The 17,478-nt window shown below is 38.4% G+C and overlaps 1 protein-coding gene across 2 annotated transcripts; it reads left to right on the top strand.

The window, feature by feature from the left end:
• The first annotated feature begins 7,212 nt into the window (after positions 1-7,212).
• Positions 7,213-9,323, top strand: LOC143381167 (mitogen-activated protein kinase 14-like). Of its 2 annotated transcripts, none has more exons than XM_076834515.2 (2): positions 7,213-8,265; positions 8,345-9,323. In XM_076834515.2, the coding sequence occupies exons 1-2, from the start codon at positions 7,505-7,507 to the stop codon at positions 8,502-8,504; spliced, it is 921 nt and encodes a 306-aa protein (XP_076690630.1). In that variant the 5' UTR covers positions 7,213-7,504; the 3' UTR covers positions 8,505-9,323. The 2 variants fall into 2 exon arrangements, with proteins under 2 accessions (XP_076690630.1, XP_076690629.1); XM_076834514.2 differs by having other exon boundaries at positions 7,223-7,299; positions 7,538-9,322.
• Positions 9,324-17,478: the final 8,155 nt, after the last annotated feature.

Genomic DNA, 17,478 nt, shown 5'->3' with positions numbered 1-17,478 from the left:
GACGAGACCACTTAGACATCTGTGGTTTTCAGGTTGGTGTCAGGAGTCCTTGGTTAAAGTCATCATTTTTTATTGAGTGAAAGACAGAAGAGGGTAGGAGTCCACCTTCCTCTGCTTCAGATGGGTCATATCTTTGTTTGTGGCTTGTTTCATCGTGTGACATTTTCAGCTTTCTATATTCATTTCACAAACAGAGCCATGCCTGGGCCATCTTGTCTAGACAGGAAGTCTCACGAGTGGATTATAATCAGCCACTCTGTACTTAGCGTTCTTGCAGTCCTTTCATAGCTCCTGCAAATCGTTTTAAATCTTGGTCTGATGCCTGCTATTTCTGTGCCTTCTCATGAAAACTTTTTTGCTGTGGTTGTTAACATCTTCCTTTTACATCTCGGTCCTTCCTTCCTCACTTTTCCTCTTTAGTGAGTCCGTAGATCACCCCTCAGTGCTGCTCCGTCTGTAAACAAAATTGTTATTTTCTTTTCCACATGTTGGGAACAGGTGGAGGTGTGATGTTGTTGATCCGATTCCCAGAACTGCTAAGATTTGTTTTGTCTCTTCTACTGATTTTCTCTCTCTGCAATTCTTTCCCAGAAAAAAAGGTAGGGCGACCTGTTTTGCAAATTGCACTGATTGGAAGACTTTATACTCATTCCCCATCTATTGCATTTCAGAAATAATATTCTCAGTCTTCAGTTAATTGTTTTTATCTATGTTCCTCTCATCAATTATATTTAGGATTGCTGATATTATCTTGCTTTTAGAAAATGAAGACATAGAAAAACGTTGTGGAAAAATTGTGGTCTTCCTCAGAGCAACTTTTTAGAGAAGACATTGTCTGTAATATCCAGGTTTTACTTTTTTATTACACTTTTTTAACACAATATTATGTTTAACTTGAAGATGTTACTTTACCATGGGTGGGAGCCTTGGTAGATTTTATACAGAAATTAGAACATTCATTTTGCTCTTTGTGCACAGTAATACAGGGAGCAGTTAATAGAGGATGCATTGGTATTAATAGGTAGAAGATATTGTGATTGCAATACTTTGTTAATTTTCTTAATAGCAGTTTGTTAATTTTATTTTTCATTTTGCCAATACAGGATGCTCTGGTCTAGGTTTTAAACCCAGGAAAGGTCCTTCTTTTAGTCATACAATATACTGCCTCATACTGGTATATAAAACTTTAAGATTTTGATAGCACTTTATCCTTTTCCTTCCCTTTTTTCTAAATCAAATTTTGATCATAGTTAATTCTAGTTTTACATCTTCTTTACTTTTTATACTTTAAAGAAATGAGGAGATATTCATTGATTTAAACCTAGGCATAAAAGTGTGATTGGATTTAAAGGTCTAATTTGTAGTAAGAGTTCTCAGCACTCATTGTTCATCACAGTACATTGTGGTCAGGTTTCCAGGATGCACCTACAACTAAGTATTGACTTCTCTTGGCCACCCCAGAAGAAATTTCACTTTTTATAATTAAGCTACTGTGATTATTCGTATCTTGTATTTATAGTATAGTCTCATCCTTTTTCTTTCTTTTTTTTTTAACCTTAGCAAATATTTCTTCAGCTCCTGTCATATGGCCAGCATTAATTTAAGTACTTGTATGAGAAGTAAATATTAAGAATAAATTCTAGCTCAGAGAAACTTACTGCATATTTGTGTAGACAAAACTAATATTTGAAAACATTTTTCCATTATTTTTAGAGAAAGAAAAATAAAAAATTCAATTTGAATGTAGAAAATGTCTCCAGATTAATGTAAAAGCCCACAAGAATACATAAAATTCCATTTATGCATTAATTCTATATTTTGCTTAAAGTCACAACAGTTGAACTATTTAGCAGATTTTAATCTGCTACAGACTGGGTATTCGGTGATGAAAAACATAGAAAGATGAATGTTTTATGATGAAAACAGTCCTCTCAAATAGTAAATAAGATAGAGCATAACTGATGATATTTAACTGAGATCTGTGGAATATGGACAGCTATATTGGCTCAAATTTTGTAGTGTCCTGATGTTACAGAACACCACAAAGCTGTGGCAGTGCAGAAACCCCCCTCTTCAAATCCTGATTCTTGCAATCATGCCAGAATGATTTGAGACATGTTGCTCAGATTAATCAGCATGAGTTTATTTGAAAGGATAGGAAAAGGAGCAATAGGGCACTCTCAAAGGAGAGAGTGGGTCCTTTCAGAGAGGAAAGAGATGGCATGCCTCTCTTGACATTCAGTTTTAAAGTTTCCTGAGAGACCTGTCCAGGTTCACATCTTGACTTTTGACTGGCAGGAGTATATCAGACTTTGAATTCCCCATTGTGTCATGACATCTCTAGGTCACTTCAGCCCATGGTAAACAGTTGTAATTGAACATGTTCTTAGAGAATTTTGGGTTGGGGGAATTATCCTTATCTACCTGAGTTCTGGGATCTGGCCTATATAAAGTTCACAAAATGGTCTCTCTTCAGAGTGACTTGTGTTCTTAGTATCAGCAATCCAGGCCTACATCTCTCCTGCAGACAACAGGTTATTTGCTGAGGAAGGTAATATATCCTGTTGACTTAAGCCAGGCAGGGTTGCCAGTGAATTACTTAAAGAAAACAAAACAAAGCAAGCAAACAAACAAACAAAAGAAAAGAAAGCATGTGGGGTGAGCACACTGGGCCCAGTTTATAGAATTATTCCCTTGATATCATGATATTGCCAACACTTACATCTCAGTTCTCTACCACTGTAAGGGAGTTAGCCAATGTCAAGCTTTTCTCCATGCAACTACCTAGCGTATATTGCTGCTCTACTGATGGGTGTATTAGTCCTTGGTTCTTATAGGCTCAGTAAAGTTATCAAGGACATGGATAGCAATCTTGCTTCAGGAGATAAAGCAAAGCTTTCCATTTGGACCAGGAAGTGGTGGATGTGGAGATGTGCAGGCTACATTCTCTCTGATGAACTTTCCTTCAGAGCTTCTTGGAGTGTTGTCAGTTCAATACAAGCCCTTTTAAGATTGCACTGCAGAGGAGCGCCTTGTTCTAGAAGGCCGTACTCCTTTCCTGTGACAGCTGAGCTTTATGACACATGGTTGCCACAGTCTAAAGATTTGGCTTTCCAGTTCAGTGGAGGCCAATCCTGGCTCTTGAGAAACTCCAGTTGCTAGTTAAGACTTTATGTGATTCCTCACTCTCTGCCCTCTTGGCGGTCCACCCAATCTGGCTTCCTTCTCTCCATACACACTGACCCTCAGAATATTCCTTAATAAGTACTTTGTACACGAAAGTTCACCTCAGAGTGACTTCTTAGGGATCTTAGAACCAGGAAGTGCATATTAAGTTAGGGTCGAAAGGAAATCATGATACATGTCTACACAAAATGAGAGTGTTTTATGTGTTTATATATTCATTCATTTTGGTTTTTGAAAAATTAAACTGGTAGCCATGTGTAAGATGGTTTGAGTGAGGAGATGATTTTATAAATAGCACATGACAAACAATGCAAATGATGGAGACATGAGATGAGGACAGCTGGCTAAACTGTGACAAAGGTAACTGATAAAGGAGCCAGGAAAAAAAAAGACTTTTTTTTTTCTTTCTTTTAAATGATAGGACAATATTTTAAATAAAGGAAGGTAAAGAATTTTTTTTTAATCCCTCCAATGTCTTTTGATAAGGAACACAAAGAATAATCATTGTTTCTTTTGGAGAAAAAATAATAGCAATCCAAGTTCTTGGCCAACTCAATAATATAAGTAAGTATAATAATGGGAAAGGGCATATATATGCTCAAAAATATTTTACTTTCAAATAGATACAATGTTACAAAAAATTTGGAGACAGTTTGAAAGAGTTTAAATATCACATAAATCATTGTTCCTCAACTGCATTAGAATCAACTGATTTGTTTTGGGAAAAATCATGTAGGCTTTTGGACTCTATGCTGAATCTTTTACTTTTTGACCAATTACCCTAGTGATACTCTTGAAAGTCAGGATCTTGTCCTCATTCCCAGTCCCCACCCCCACATCTCATCCAATGTTAAAGATTAAACACCAATACCAAGGCAAGTTTAGAAAGTGAGTTTTATTTAAGAAAGAGACAGAACAGAAATAACATATTCTCCAAAGACATGTCTGCCAAGTTGGGTGCCCCCAGGGAATGAGTGTGTCTTGTTTAAAAAAAAAAAAGATCCCCATCTTCTTAAAAAAAAAAGAAAAGAAAAGAAAAGAAAATCTTCTCAGTGTATGTGCCCAAAAGCTGGAAGGAACAGCCCTGGGGGTAATCTTTTGTATTAGAAAGTGAGATCTCTGGAGGTGGTAGACAGTGTTTGGGTTGGGGAAGTGCAAGATGGAGATATTAGCAACATATTTCCTTTTCTTTGATAATCAGTCCTTATCTTTTTGACCCAGTCATTTACTATCTGCACTGACTACCTGTCCTTTGCCCCTGTCTCACTAGGATTCTTATGTAAAGCAAAATTTGAGAATTGCTACAGAAGATAATGAAGAAACACAGGTTATATCTGTCCTTGAACCTGTTTGAAAGTTCTTCATAAAGTGTAAGAATTAAATTTGGGGAGAGGCCTACTGTATTTAAGTCAGTTCTTTATAAAAGCAGTTAACTATGAAACAAAGATAACTTGAAGTCAGTAATGAGACCATTAGAATCAATTGGCCACCTAGGTGGGGGGGTGAATAGGCCATTAACTTAGAAAGTACAGAAAAATTAAGAAAGAAACTTGTTAGCTTAAGAAACCAGTAATTGAGGAAAACTTAAATGGATACTAAGGGAGCTAGGTGACTATTCGGTTCAAGGAAACATATACATTTTTAAACTAATATATTTTCCTTTTTTATTCAATAAAGTTAATATGAAAATCGGTTCATATTTGTTAATTATAGACAAATTTCATAACATTTTGGGTTTTAAAAAGCAAAGAAATATAGAACTTAAGGCTATCAAAATATGTACAACAAAATCAAAAAAAAAATTTTAAAAAAAGGAATTTTCTTAGTTGATGTTTTTAAAATGCTTGCTTTCCATTATATCTCCAAAGGAAATTGTAGAAAGACAGTACTGAGGGGAATACTTGTGGCACCTCAAAACAGGAAGTACAAGAATTGGGACATTGTTAGAATTTTGTAGTGTGGTTTAAGACAAGCATTATGTTTTGATTATGAGGTGTCTCCCAAAAATTCCTATTAAAGAATAAATATTCAGAGGTGAAATGATTGGATTCCGAGAGCTATAACCTAATGAGTCCATCCTGATTGGAATGGACTGACTGGACTGTGACTATAGGCAGGGCATCTTCCTCATGACTCCCTCTGTCTGCTGTCTGGCCTCCATGAGCTGAGCAACTTTCCTACTCTGGAACTTTTTCTCATGTTACACTGTCTCACTGTGGGCCCAGAGGAATGGACTTGACCATCCATAGATCTCTAAAACTATGAACTCCAATAAACTTTTCCCTCTCTAAGTTGTTCTAGTCAGATATTTTGGAGACAACCATGAACAGCTGACTAAAAGAGCAGGCTTTCAGTGTAAGGGTATATGTTTGGGAATGATGGACCCAGCACAATATAAAGACTGGGGGTATCCCATAGGAAGTCCATAAGAAGTTTCTAAAATGAGTAATAATATCAACTGCAATATTAATCCTACCAGGAGAGAACTTCCTGGAATAGGAAAAGACATAATGGTTAAAGCAGTGGAATAGTAAAGTCATGGTCATATAGCATAGATGGTGGGACTCAGGATATGACACCCAAAGTACAAGTACGGCACTGTGACTGGCAGGGTATTGTGAACTGGAGGAGGTCCCTCCACTCTTCTTGTCTCCCACCCCTAAGCCAGCCATAAAGTCAGAGCCATAGATATACAAATGCTTTCCTTTCCCCTAAAGCAGGCTCCATAAAACCTAGAAAGATCATTCCCTCATGTTCCCTTCTTTGAGGACTCTCATTCTGGAAGGTTTCTAAATGGGGCAGGTGTCAGGGTCAGGGAGATGCTACCTAGAAAGGCCAAGAGGAAAGAGGAATCTTTCTGGGTATCCCCTCAAGTCTAGAACATTAGATAACCCCCTTTTATCTCGTTACATTTTTATTAGGCTATCCATAAAAATAAACAATAAGCATAAAAGTGGATAATTTTCCCTGGGTCTTTGGGTCTTTGCTCTGTGTCACTGTAAAACTTTGATAAATAAAATCCCCATGCTTTTCTCTTGTCAACCTGTCTGGAGTGTCCGCTGTGACCCTTTGGAAGGATGAGGAAAAGGATCACACCTTTCTGCCTTTGGAAGTGAGTACAAATGTGTTTGGTTTTCATATGCCATGGAATGTTTGAACTCTAGAATTCACCTCACTTTCAATAATTCAGTCTGTTGGCAGCAAATATTAGATACTTGAATGAAATTACATTACAAATGAGCTAGCAAAGAGACAAATGATCAAATATTTATTTATTTTTATTTTTTGTCAATTTAAGACTATATCCAAGACTACATTGAAATAGAGCTGAAATTTTTGAGAAAGGAAACACTTCGAACTATTAAGGAGATGACAATAAAGACAACTGCAATTTATGCTTACTAATAAACATCTCCAAAAGGACGGAGCCTGGGCTCTATAGAAGCAGATAGACAAAGCACCATCTATATCGCAGTTCTGAGAAAGGCTGGAGAATGGGGTTTTCTTGGCCTATTTGGGGCCATCGCCTGAACACACACACACACACACACACACACACACACACACACACATAAAGAGATTTCTTAGCCTTCTTGTTTCCTGGCAGCACAGGGACCAAGTACATTTCAACAATTTTAGTACAGAGGGTACTTGGAACAAGGGAAACAAAACCTTAATATTTTTAGATCAGTATTTTGGAAGCCAAGTAATTTAGGGACTAATACACAGTTGCAGTGTATCAGAAGGCTGAGTTCCACTGTTGACCGCAACATGTAATCATTTTCTGAAATCAGAAACAGAGATGATAGATCAAACTGAACTTTGTTTTGCTAAATGGTAATTTTTAGAAGTCTGATACAGAATGGCAACAAAAGGAATTAATATTAGTCTCTTCCTGCAGCACATAGAAGAGAAGGAAACCAAAAATTTATCAAATATGTTTAAAGAATGTAGAAGAGGACCACTGGAGCCTGAGCGGCTGCTGCAGCTGGAGCGGGTGACCAGTCAAGTAACTCCCCCGTCGGCCTAGTCCGGGAGCTGGTGCAGCGAGACTGCAACAGGCGCAGCTTTGAGCCTCAGAGCGTGCTCCTGCCCTTAGTTGGGCTTGCCTGGGTATCTGAGGCGCATCCAGCCGCTGCAGCTGACAGGGGCCGCGCGCGGGCGCGCGGGAGTCTGCGGGGTCTCAAGCCACACCTGCGCGGGCGGCCAGCGCCGGGTCCCCGCCCGCTCGGGCGGGCAACGAGGGCCGGGGAGAGGGTGCGGGTGCAGGCGGGGACCCAGCAGGGCCACCTCCTCACCCCGTGGCCGCCGCTGGAAAATGTCTCAAGAGAGGCCCGCGTTCTATTTGCAGGAGCTGAACAAGACAATCTGGGAGGTGCCTGAGCGTTATCAGAACCTGTCCCCGGTGGGCTCCGGTGCCTATGGCTCCGTGTGTGCTGCTTTTGACACAAAAACTGGGTTACGTGTGGCAGTGAAGAAGCTGTCCAGACCATTTCAGTCCATCATTCATGCCAAAAGGACCTACAGAGAGCTGCGGTTACTTAAACATATGAAACATGAAAATGTGATTGGTCTGTTGGATGTGTTTACACCTGCAAGATCTCTGGAGGAATTCAATGATGTGTATCTGGTGACCCATCTCATGGGAGCAGATCTGAACAACATAGTAAAGTGTCAGAAGCTTACGGATGACCACGTTCAATTCCTTATCTACCAAATTCTCCGAGGTCTAAAGTATATTCATTCAGCTGATATAATTCACAGGGACCTAAAACCTAGTAATCTAGCTGTGAATGAAGACTGCGAGCTGAAGATTCTAGATTTTGGACTAGCTCGACATACTGATGATGAAATGACAGGCTACGTGCCTACAAGGTGGTACAGGGCTCCTGAGATCATGTTGAACTGGATGCATTACAACCAGACAGTGGATATATGGTCAGTGGGATGCATAATGGCGGAGCTGTTAACTGGAAGAACATTGTTTCCTGGTACAGACCATATTGATCAGTTGAAGCTCATTTTAAGACTCGTTGGAACCCCAGGGGCTGAGCTTTTGAAGAAAACCTCCCCAGAGTCTGCAAGAAACTATATTCAGTCTTTGACCCAGATGCCCAAGATGAACTTTGCAAAGGTATTTATTGGTGCCAATCCCCTGGCTGTCGACTTGCTGGAGAAGATGCTTGTATTGGACTCAGATAAGAGAATTACTGCAGCCCAAGCCCTTGCACACGCCTACTTTGCCCAGTATCATGATCCTGATGATGAACCAGTGGCCGATCCTTACGATCAGTCTTTTGAAAGCAGGGACCTCCTAATAGATGAGTGGAAAAGCCTAACCTATGATGAAGTCATCAGCTTTGTGCCGCCGCCCCTTGACCAAGAAGAGATGGAGTCCTGAGCGCCTGGTTTCTGTTGTTGATCCCACTTCACTGTGAGGGGAAGGCCTTTTCACCGGAACTCTCCAAATATCATTCAAGTGCCTCTTGTTGCAAAGATTTCCTCCATGGTGGAAGGGGTGCGTGTGTGTGCGTGCAGCATGCATGTGTGTGTGTTAATGTGTGTGCATGTTCATGTCTGTCTTTGTGGAAGAGTAACATATTCTGAGCAAACAATGATCACAGTGACTTTACATGGAGTCGTGGATGCTCCGAGGCAGCCTCTGCCTGCTCTTTCTGAATGTCGGCTCAGGTAGACAAGAGCTGCCATCTTGTTAAGGATACGTTAAATGCAAGGAAAAAAAATTTAAACGTCCCCTATTCTGGTCATGCTTTTGCCACTTTGGCCTCTCCTGTGACCCCACCTTGATGGTAGGGGGGTAGACTAGATCACAACCACAGTGGCACAGAAAGAAGGCTCGCACCTTCTGGCTGCCCCCCAGCAACGCAGACAGCCAAAAAGGATCAACTGGCTGCCGTGCACCAGCCTGTGAGTAACTTGCTTAGTATGGGCCTCAGAACTTGAGAGAATACGTCTGAAACTGTAAATATGTTTGTGCCTTAAGAGGAGAGAAGAAAGTGTAGTTGGTTAAAAGACCGCAGCTGCTGAAGTTCTGAGCCAGGCAAGTAGACAGGGCTGTGAGCCCAGAGTAACCAGGCAGCTTCTGAGGCGGCCACGTGTGCACATGCATATATGTGCTTTTCTTTCTCACTGACCCCCAGGTGTTGTTGCCATTTCTCTGCTCACCCCTCACCTTTTGTGCAGAGGTCTGTTGAGTATTGGCCCCAGCAGTCAGATGCAAGTTCCTGCTCTTGGTGCGCTTCCTGTGTGCTCTTTATTTCTAGCAGAGTGAGGATGTGTTTTGCACATCTCGCTGTTTGAGCATGCACAGCTGCTCGTCCCCTTCTCTTCAGGAGGCCCTGGGCCAGGCAAGTCTGCCGGTGAAGATCTGTTTGGGTAGTCAAGCCCTTGTCACCTTAGCTGATGCTATGAAAGTGACTTCATCCTCTCTTCGGCCCCCAGCGCTATTTTGTGTTGAACACAATTGATACTCCAGGTGCTCTTGATGTAAAAACCATGGGAAAAAAAGTGGAATAGATGGATGTATAGCATTTTCAGTCTTGCCGTCTGATTTTCAAAAGACTTTTGGGGAACTATCATGGACAAGACGAGGGCTTTTCCCAGGAATATCCCAAACTTTGGAAAATTAGTTGTTCTCTTTACTCCCAATAGCCAGTGCTGAAAATCAAAGCGAAAAATAAAAGCTCATGAGGCCAGAAACTCCTTTTGCTATCTTTCTCTAAATATGTTTATTAAAAAAAATAAAATAGTCACAAGGTGTCTTTTCCACCCCTCTATGGAAAAGGGTCTTCTAGGCAGCTTAACATTGATTAATTTCTTGATCTTGGTTTGGGGAGAAATAAATTTTGTTTCAGAATTTTGTATTTTGCAGGAATCCTTTGAGAATGTGATTCCTTTTGATGGGGGAGAAAGGGCAAATTATTTTGATATTTTGTATTTTCACCTTTATAAAGATGAAATATCCTCAGGGGTGGAGAAGAATTGTTTTCATAATTTTCTGAATTTCAGGCATTTTGTGCTACACAAGGGCCCGTGTATTTAAGCTTTCTGTGTGATAAGGAAGTGGAAAGCCAATTCTAGTGTTGGCTATGTGACAAATCTTGTATTTAGGCTAAGGTGTCTCCATTCTCTATTTGTGCAGTGACAAATGTGCTCCAGAGGGACAGGGTAGAGCCCCTGAGTCAACTGGAGCCAGAAGGAAGGAGCAGGCTGATGGTGAGTCCATGTTTGGTTATAATACTAGTGTGATTTCCTACAGAACTACTGCTCTGAATATTTTATTTAAAAAAAACAAAAAAGGGGGGGTGCACATGTGACCACATACGTGTTAGGAAGCTGAGTGCTCCCGGAGCCTGGACTCTGACTGGAACCGGTGGAAGAGCTCCTGGAATTCTGAGCAAGATGCTCCCATTTCCTGATTTCTCTAAACAAAGACAAAAGAGACAGAGGGAAACTGCTATTTTATCTGTGTTCATAAACTCGGCTGTAATCATTTATGCCATATAGGATGTCAGGTAACACCACTGGTAAAAATAAAGCCTATTTTTCAAATTCAAAAAAAAAAAGAATGTAGAAGATAAGGAAGCAATGAAAAAAGAGGAAATTAGGAGAACAAAGATGTGTGTGTGCCTCAGAATTATAGAGTACCACTATCATTGTCTCGGGAACTGCTCAGAATAGAAGATTCCTATGCTTTTTAAAAATGAGCTCATGAACTCTTATTACCTGAAAATGCTCCACAGCATAGCATGGAGCCCTAAAGTAGAATAAACGACCTTCTGATTTCTTACATTTAATTCCTGGACATTAGCGAGATCAATACTACAAAACAAAAACCTTCATCTCACCTATTTTGGATACAGGTCTCTTCCAGAAGCTGAAATGCTATCTATGAAATAAGTGGTGAAGAATACTGCCATCATCTGCACCAAAAACTGTGACAGAGAACCAAGATTTCCTGCTGCAGTCTCTGGCTGGGCACAAATCACGAGCCACCACACAGCTTGTAGATTCAAACAGCAATTCTTTATTCCCGATCTCACACTGGCCTTCTACAAACACGCTCTGGGGAAATCCAAGTTCTCTGCCCAAATCCACACTTTGCCCAAATCCACCTCCTGGGCTTCTGTCTCCCAAAATATACTGTCTGACCCTAAGAACTCTAGAGGAACTCAGTAGCAGGATACACCCTATTCTAAAGGGGGAACACCCTAATCTCCTATTATGCTAAACCGATCTATTCTAAAGGGGGAACACCCTAATTTCCTATTATGCTAAACCAGGGACACCCTAAACACGGATCTGCCCTGGTCCTTGAGCAAGGTCACCTTTCAAGAGTCCTTCCACTAGACAGCATGGGATTAGCTGGCAAGGAAATTGTCATACCTACTTGGCTGATGGCTCCCAGCAATTTCCCCAGCAAGAGGAGAAGAAATTTTAATAAGAAACAAAGGGATACCCTCCAACAGTTTTCTCCCAGAATTGAAGCTGCCTTATTAAGCAGGTGTGTGTGTGTGTGTTTGTTTAACAGTAGTTAATTCTATTTCAGAGTTTTCTGTGGGAAAGGACCTTGCTCTCTCTTCAATGGGAAAAAGGCTTAAAGGCAGACACAGCTCTACAGTGAGCAAAGGGAAGGCCAGGGTGTGCTCCAGTGGTTGGCTCTAGGAAGGAGGAAGTGAGAGGGAGTTGGCTACAGTTAGAAACTTAATGTCTCACTTAATTGGTTGGAGGATCCTCTTTGTTTTTCTCTCTGGTCCTGAGCTGAAAGCAGTGACCATTAAAAGAAAAAAAAAAGTGAGAGAGTCCAAGAGTCAGTGGCCAACTGTCCTGGTTCTGACCATCTTAGATCACTGTGACCCACAAACCCACAACAGAGATCATGGGGTTTGGGGTCAGAGTTCTAAGATCACATAGGATCTGTTCATTGTCCACTTGTATCTTCAGTCTTTCCATATACTACTGAGTAAAACAAGACTTTATGTCAGAAAGCACCTTTTAGATTTAATTTTCTGCCCAAGTGTCTTGGCCTAAATCACTTAAATTTGAAAACATACAAATATAACGTGACACAGTGACACGAGCCTGTAATCCTCAGTACTGCGGTGGCTAAGGCAGGAGGATAGCAAGTTCAAAGCCAGTCTCAGCAAATTACTAAATTCCTCAGTAACTTAGCAAGACTCTGCCTCAAAATAGAAAATGAAAAGTTCTGGGGATATAGCTCAGTGTGAAGTACCCCTAGGGACAATCCCCAGTACCAAAATAAATGAGGAAACAAGCATAAAAATATGCTTTTTTCCCTAGTGGGAAGAACAGTTGTACTTTTGTGAAGCTCAAGTTGTTTGCTACCAAAAGGACTATTTTATGGTTTTTTGTTGTTGTTGTTGTTATTATGAAACCAACTACACATTGAACTAAGGCACAGTGTCTATCTTTTGCTTGATTTTGATTAATTATAAAATTAATATATGAAAATTCTATTTGTGAAATATGTAATATGATTTATGTCCCCTTTGACAGTCATTCCTAGTCTAGAGAATAACTGGGAAAACAAGTGCAATGCTGAGCTCATTATATTTTATATAGATCTTGTATGGTATGCTGGCATTCTTCCAGAAACCTTATTATTCCCGCTTTATAGATAAGGAAACTAATATAGACGACTTATTTCACCAAGTCAATAGTTAGATGGTAAGCAATGGAAGCAGGATTCAAAAATCAGGAATAAATGCATCTAAGAAACTTCAAAATGCCCTCTGATCACCAATTTGCTCCCTTCCTGGTCTCCAAGAGTACAGATTCACTGTGTCTCTTTCTGTATTTGACATGGTCCCAGAGTGAACAACAAAATTTTGTTTGTACCTCGTATATTTTGATATGTTTTGAAATTCTTCTCCCTGCTGCTTCCCACTGTGTGAATAGATAGACCTTAACTCTGTTCATTGTTTAACTGATGATAGACATTTTAAGACTTTGCAGTTCAGTGCAACTATGAATATTGTAATATGAATATACTCCTTCATGTTTTTACAAATTCATTACTATCTAAGGGGTATTTTTCCAGGAGTCAAATTCTTATATTGGACCATAGAAAACACACATAATCAGCTTTAGTGAATACTCACACTAGATTTCTCAAGTATGTTCAAAATTTACCTACTTTATGTACTACCAATAGTATATGAAAGTCAAAGGTAGTCAACACCTTGCAGGGATATAAGGGTCTCTACTCTTCAGACTTAACAGAAAGAGATGGTTATTTCCCAGGGAATTTTAATTTCTAGTTCTATACTTCAGCTGAAAATGACTTTTTTTGTTAGTATTCCAGGAAGAAGAATGCTTCTATGACTTTGTATTAGATAGAACTCTGGTCTACATAAGATAGTGTTCTCTATGGTAACCCTTGCATTTAAATAAAAATTGCATTTGTTGTCTCATGCTTTCAAAAAAATAGCTTTCATTATAACATGGGATTTACAAAATTAGGCTTTGGTAGGCCATGGTTGCTCAATGATTCACCTGAAAGACTGCCTAAGCAGTGGTACAACAGTCATTGCTTAGGAACAGTTTGGTACATAGAATGGGTTTACACAATTCCTTGGCATCCCACCTTGTGCATTAAGTTCTAACAATGAATAAATTAGGTAAGAAATTACATTATTTAATTAGCATACAAAACCTTGGAAAAAAGAGATTAAAAATATACCAAGAATATAAAGATTAAAAAGAATACAATAAACATTGGCATGGTTTATCCTTGTGAGTTTAAACATTATAAACAAAAACTGATGTATTTTTAGTTTTTAAGATTTTTGTTAAAAGAAATCAATTCCCTTTGTTTGTGTGTGTTTAGATCTCAAATAATTCTATGGGGAATGTCTTAAGTCTGACATAGTTACAGTCCAAACTGAGAATGCACCCAGTTTCTTTCTTTCTTTCTTTCTTTATTTATTTTTATTGGTTGTTCAAAACATTGTAAGCTCTTGACATATCATATTTCATACATTAGATTCAAGATGGTTATGAACTCCCAATTTTACCCCAAATACAGATTGCAGAATAACATAGGTTACACATCCACATTTTTACATAATGCCCTATTAGTGATTGTTGTATTCTGCTACCTTTCCTATCCTCTACTATCCCCCCTCCCCTCCCCTCCCATCTTCTCTCTCTACCCCTTCTACTGTAATTCATTTCTCTCCTTGTTAATTTTCCCATTCCCCTAACAACCTCTTATATGTAATTTTGTATAACAATGAGGGTCTCCCTCCATTACCATGCAATTTCCTTTTTTTCTCCCTTTCCCTCCCACCTCATGTATCTGTTTACTGTTAATCTTTTCTTCCTGCTCTTCTTTCCTGCTCTGTTCTTAGTTGTTCTCATTATATCAAAGAAGACATTTGGTATTTGTTTTTTAGGGATTGGCTAGCTTCACTAAGCATAATCTGCTTTAGTGCCATCCATTTCCCTGCAAATTCCATGTTTTTGTCATTTTTAGTGCTGTGTAATACTCCATGGTGTATAAATGCCACATTTTTTTATCCATTCATCTATTGAAGGGCAATTAGGTTGGTTCCACAGTCTAGCAATTGTGAATTGTGCTGCTATGAACATCGATGTAGCAGTATCCCTGTAGTACGCTCTTTTAAGGTTTTCAGGGAATAGTCTGAGAAGGGCAATAGCTGGGTCGAATGGTGGTTCCATTCCCAGCTTTCCCAGGAATCTCCATACTGCTTTCCAGATTGGCCGTACCAGTTTGCAGTCCCACCAGCAATGTACAAGAGTACCCTTTTCCCCACATCCTCGCCAGCACTTGTTGTTGTTTGACTTCATAATGGCTGCCAATCTTACTGGAGGAATGCACCCAGTTTCTTAAAGATTAAATTACTTTTAACAATAGATATTTCTCTGTTCATCGTCATTTATCTTAAAAGAAAATTTTATTTCTTCTCATTGAGGCACAGTCAATGTAACAAGTATATGAATGTCAAGTCTGATATTGAAATCAAAATGGTAACTGAAGGGTGTTTCCTTTAATCCTTTGATGAGTTATAATATTGCGTCTAAAAGTTTTAAAATCTAAAACATATGAAAACTTTAAAGCACCAAATAGTGCATGAATTTTTAGATGCCATAAAAATCCTCTCTGAATATTGAATATCTGACAATTCAAAAATGGGATCCTTAGAGAGAAACCTTCTAGCAATATTCCCAATATTTCATAGCTAGGAAGAGAACTGAACTGAGCTGAGACTATGACTCCAATTTTTATGTCCTTACTTAATATATTATATATTACTTTTTATCTCTCTGTCAGAAATGAACAAAACACTCAAAAGGCACAAAATGTGAAAGGCATTTAAGCATTAAAAAGAATAGAATATCATTATGCAATTTTAACATGCACATGATTATTATTTCTTATGTCAGGTCATACCTTTCTTGCATTAAATATGTTATACAAATTTGATTCAGGCCTGACTATAATGAAGGACCATGCATCTTAAGGAGTACCCACCAGTCCACGATGCATGAGAAATCATTCCTCACTGTACCCCCATTTCATTGCCACTATTCATGTTTATGCTCTCAGTGAGCATCTCCAACCCAAAGCTGAATGACATCATCTTTGAGCATTGGATCCAAAGGAGACATCATAGTGTCAAAACTATCAAAGATTCAAAATTATAATGGTCTCTAAAATCCCTGATAAATTTAAATGTCACTCTCCATGTCCTTTAAAAATGCAATAATATCAGCACCAACAAAGAATGCCAGGTAAATTCCACAACTGAATAACATCTTCTAACTTCACTTCCTGTCAGGTTTTGTTCTCTCTTTAAAATTCTTCCCTGAATTTACTGAGTTGCCTTTTGTGTCTTCAAAGATCTTATTTGAGGCAGTCAGTGTACAACATATTTTTTTTCTGTGAAATAAAGAAAACAGTTTCCAGTTTTCTTTTTAAACTACTGTTTAGTTCACTCAATACTCAGTGCGTGGCCCCAGTAAATAACTTGTATTTATCTCAAATGTCAGTGGTTAGTGAGGAGAAAAACTTTAGAGGCTTATTCTCTATATAATGAATAATAGTTCAAGCTGCTGCAGTTTACTGATTTTCAAATAAAGAAAATATTTCCTTTTTTTATCACTCTCAGTCACACAAACATGTAAACACATATATTAAAAATAGGTGCATAAGCCAAAGAATAGATATAATGGACCATGGAAGAGAACAGACACCCGATAGAAAAAAAAACAAATTTTGGTGCTACTTTTTCACAAAAGCACAAAATCAACTTAATGAAGAGAAAATAATCATTTTAACAAATGGTGTTGAACAAGTAGAAGTAGATGGGCACAAAAATACAACTTGACTGAGGTTTTACCCATCAGATAAAAAATAACTCAGAATGGAGTTTAGATTTAAATGTAAAATACAAATGATTTAACTCATAAAAGTGTAAGAGAAAATCTAGGTGATATGGCAAGGAGTTTCTATGTGCAACACAAAAGACAAAATTCATAAAGAAAAAAAAATGATAATTTGGACTTGGTTAAATAAAACTTTGGCACTGAGAAAGACACTATTAATATACTGAAAAGATGAGTTACAGACTAAGATAAAATGTTTATAAATTCAATAAAGGGAACCTATTCAAAATAAGAAAAAAACTCTAAACACACACACACACACACACACACACACACACACACACACACCAAATGATACTCAAAAGATCTGAGTATGCATCTCACTAATGATATACAGAAGGAAAATAAACATAGAAAAAGACATTCTATATATTTGTCATTATGGAATTGCAGATTCCACAAATATCATTAATGAAATCCAAATTCCTAAATGTCACTAAGGAAATACAAATTAAAACTATATTAAGATGTCATTATACACCTATTTAAATAACTAAATGAATAAAACTAACACAATCAAGTGCTGGCAAAAATATGGATGAACAAGAGCTCTTACTGATTGCTGGTGGACATGAAAAATGGTATAGCCACGTTGGGAGGCAGTTTTTCAGTTTCTTAGGAGTTAAGTATTATCTTATTATATAAGCCAATCATGACAACAATGGGTATTTACTCAATAAATTGGAAAACATATCCACAAAAATATTTCAATAAAACATTAATAGCTCTTTATATTTATAATCACTTAAAACTGGAAGCAATCAATATGTACTTTAATAGATAAATAAAACAGTAAACTCTAGTACACTCAAATAATGCAATATTATTCACTGATTAAAA

This window comes from Callospermophilus lateralis, chromosome 15 (assembly GCF_048772815.1).
Source record: "Callospermophilus lateralis isolate mCalLat2 chromosome 15, mCalLat2.hap1, whole genome shotgun sequence".
Classification (NCBI taxonomy): Eukaryota; Metazoa; Chordata; class Mammalia; order Rodentia; family Sciuridae; genus Callospermophilus; species Callospermophilus lateralis.
Note: the sequence above shows the minus strand (reverse complement) of the source record. Positions and strands in the feature narration are given on the sequence as shown.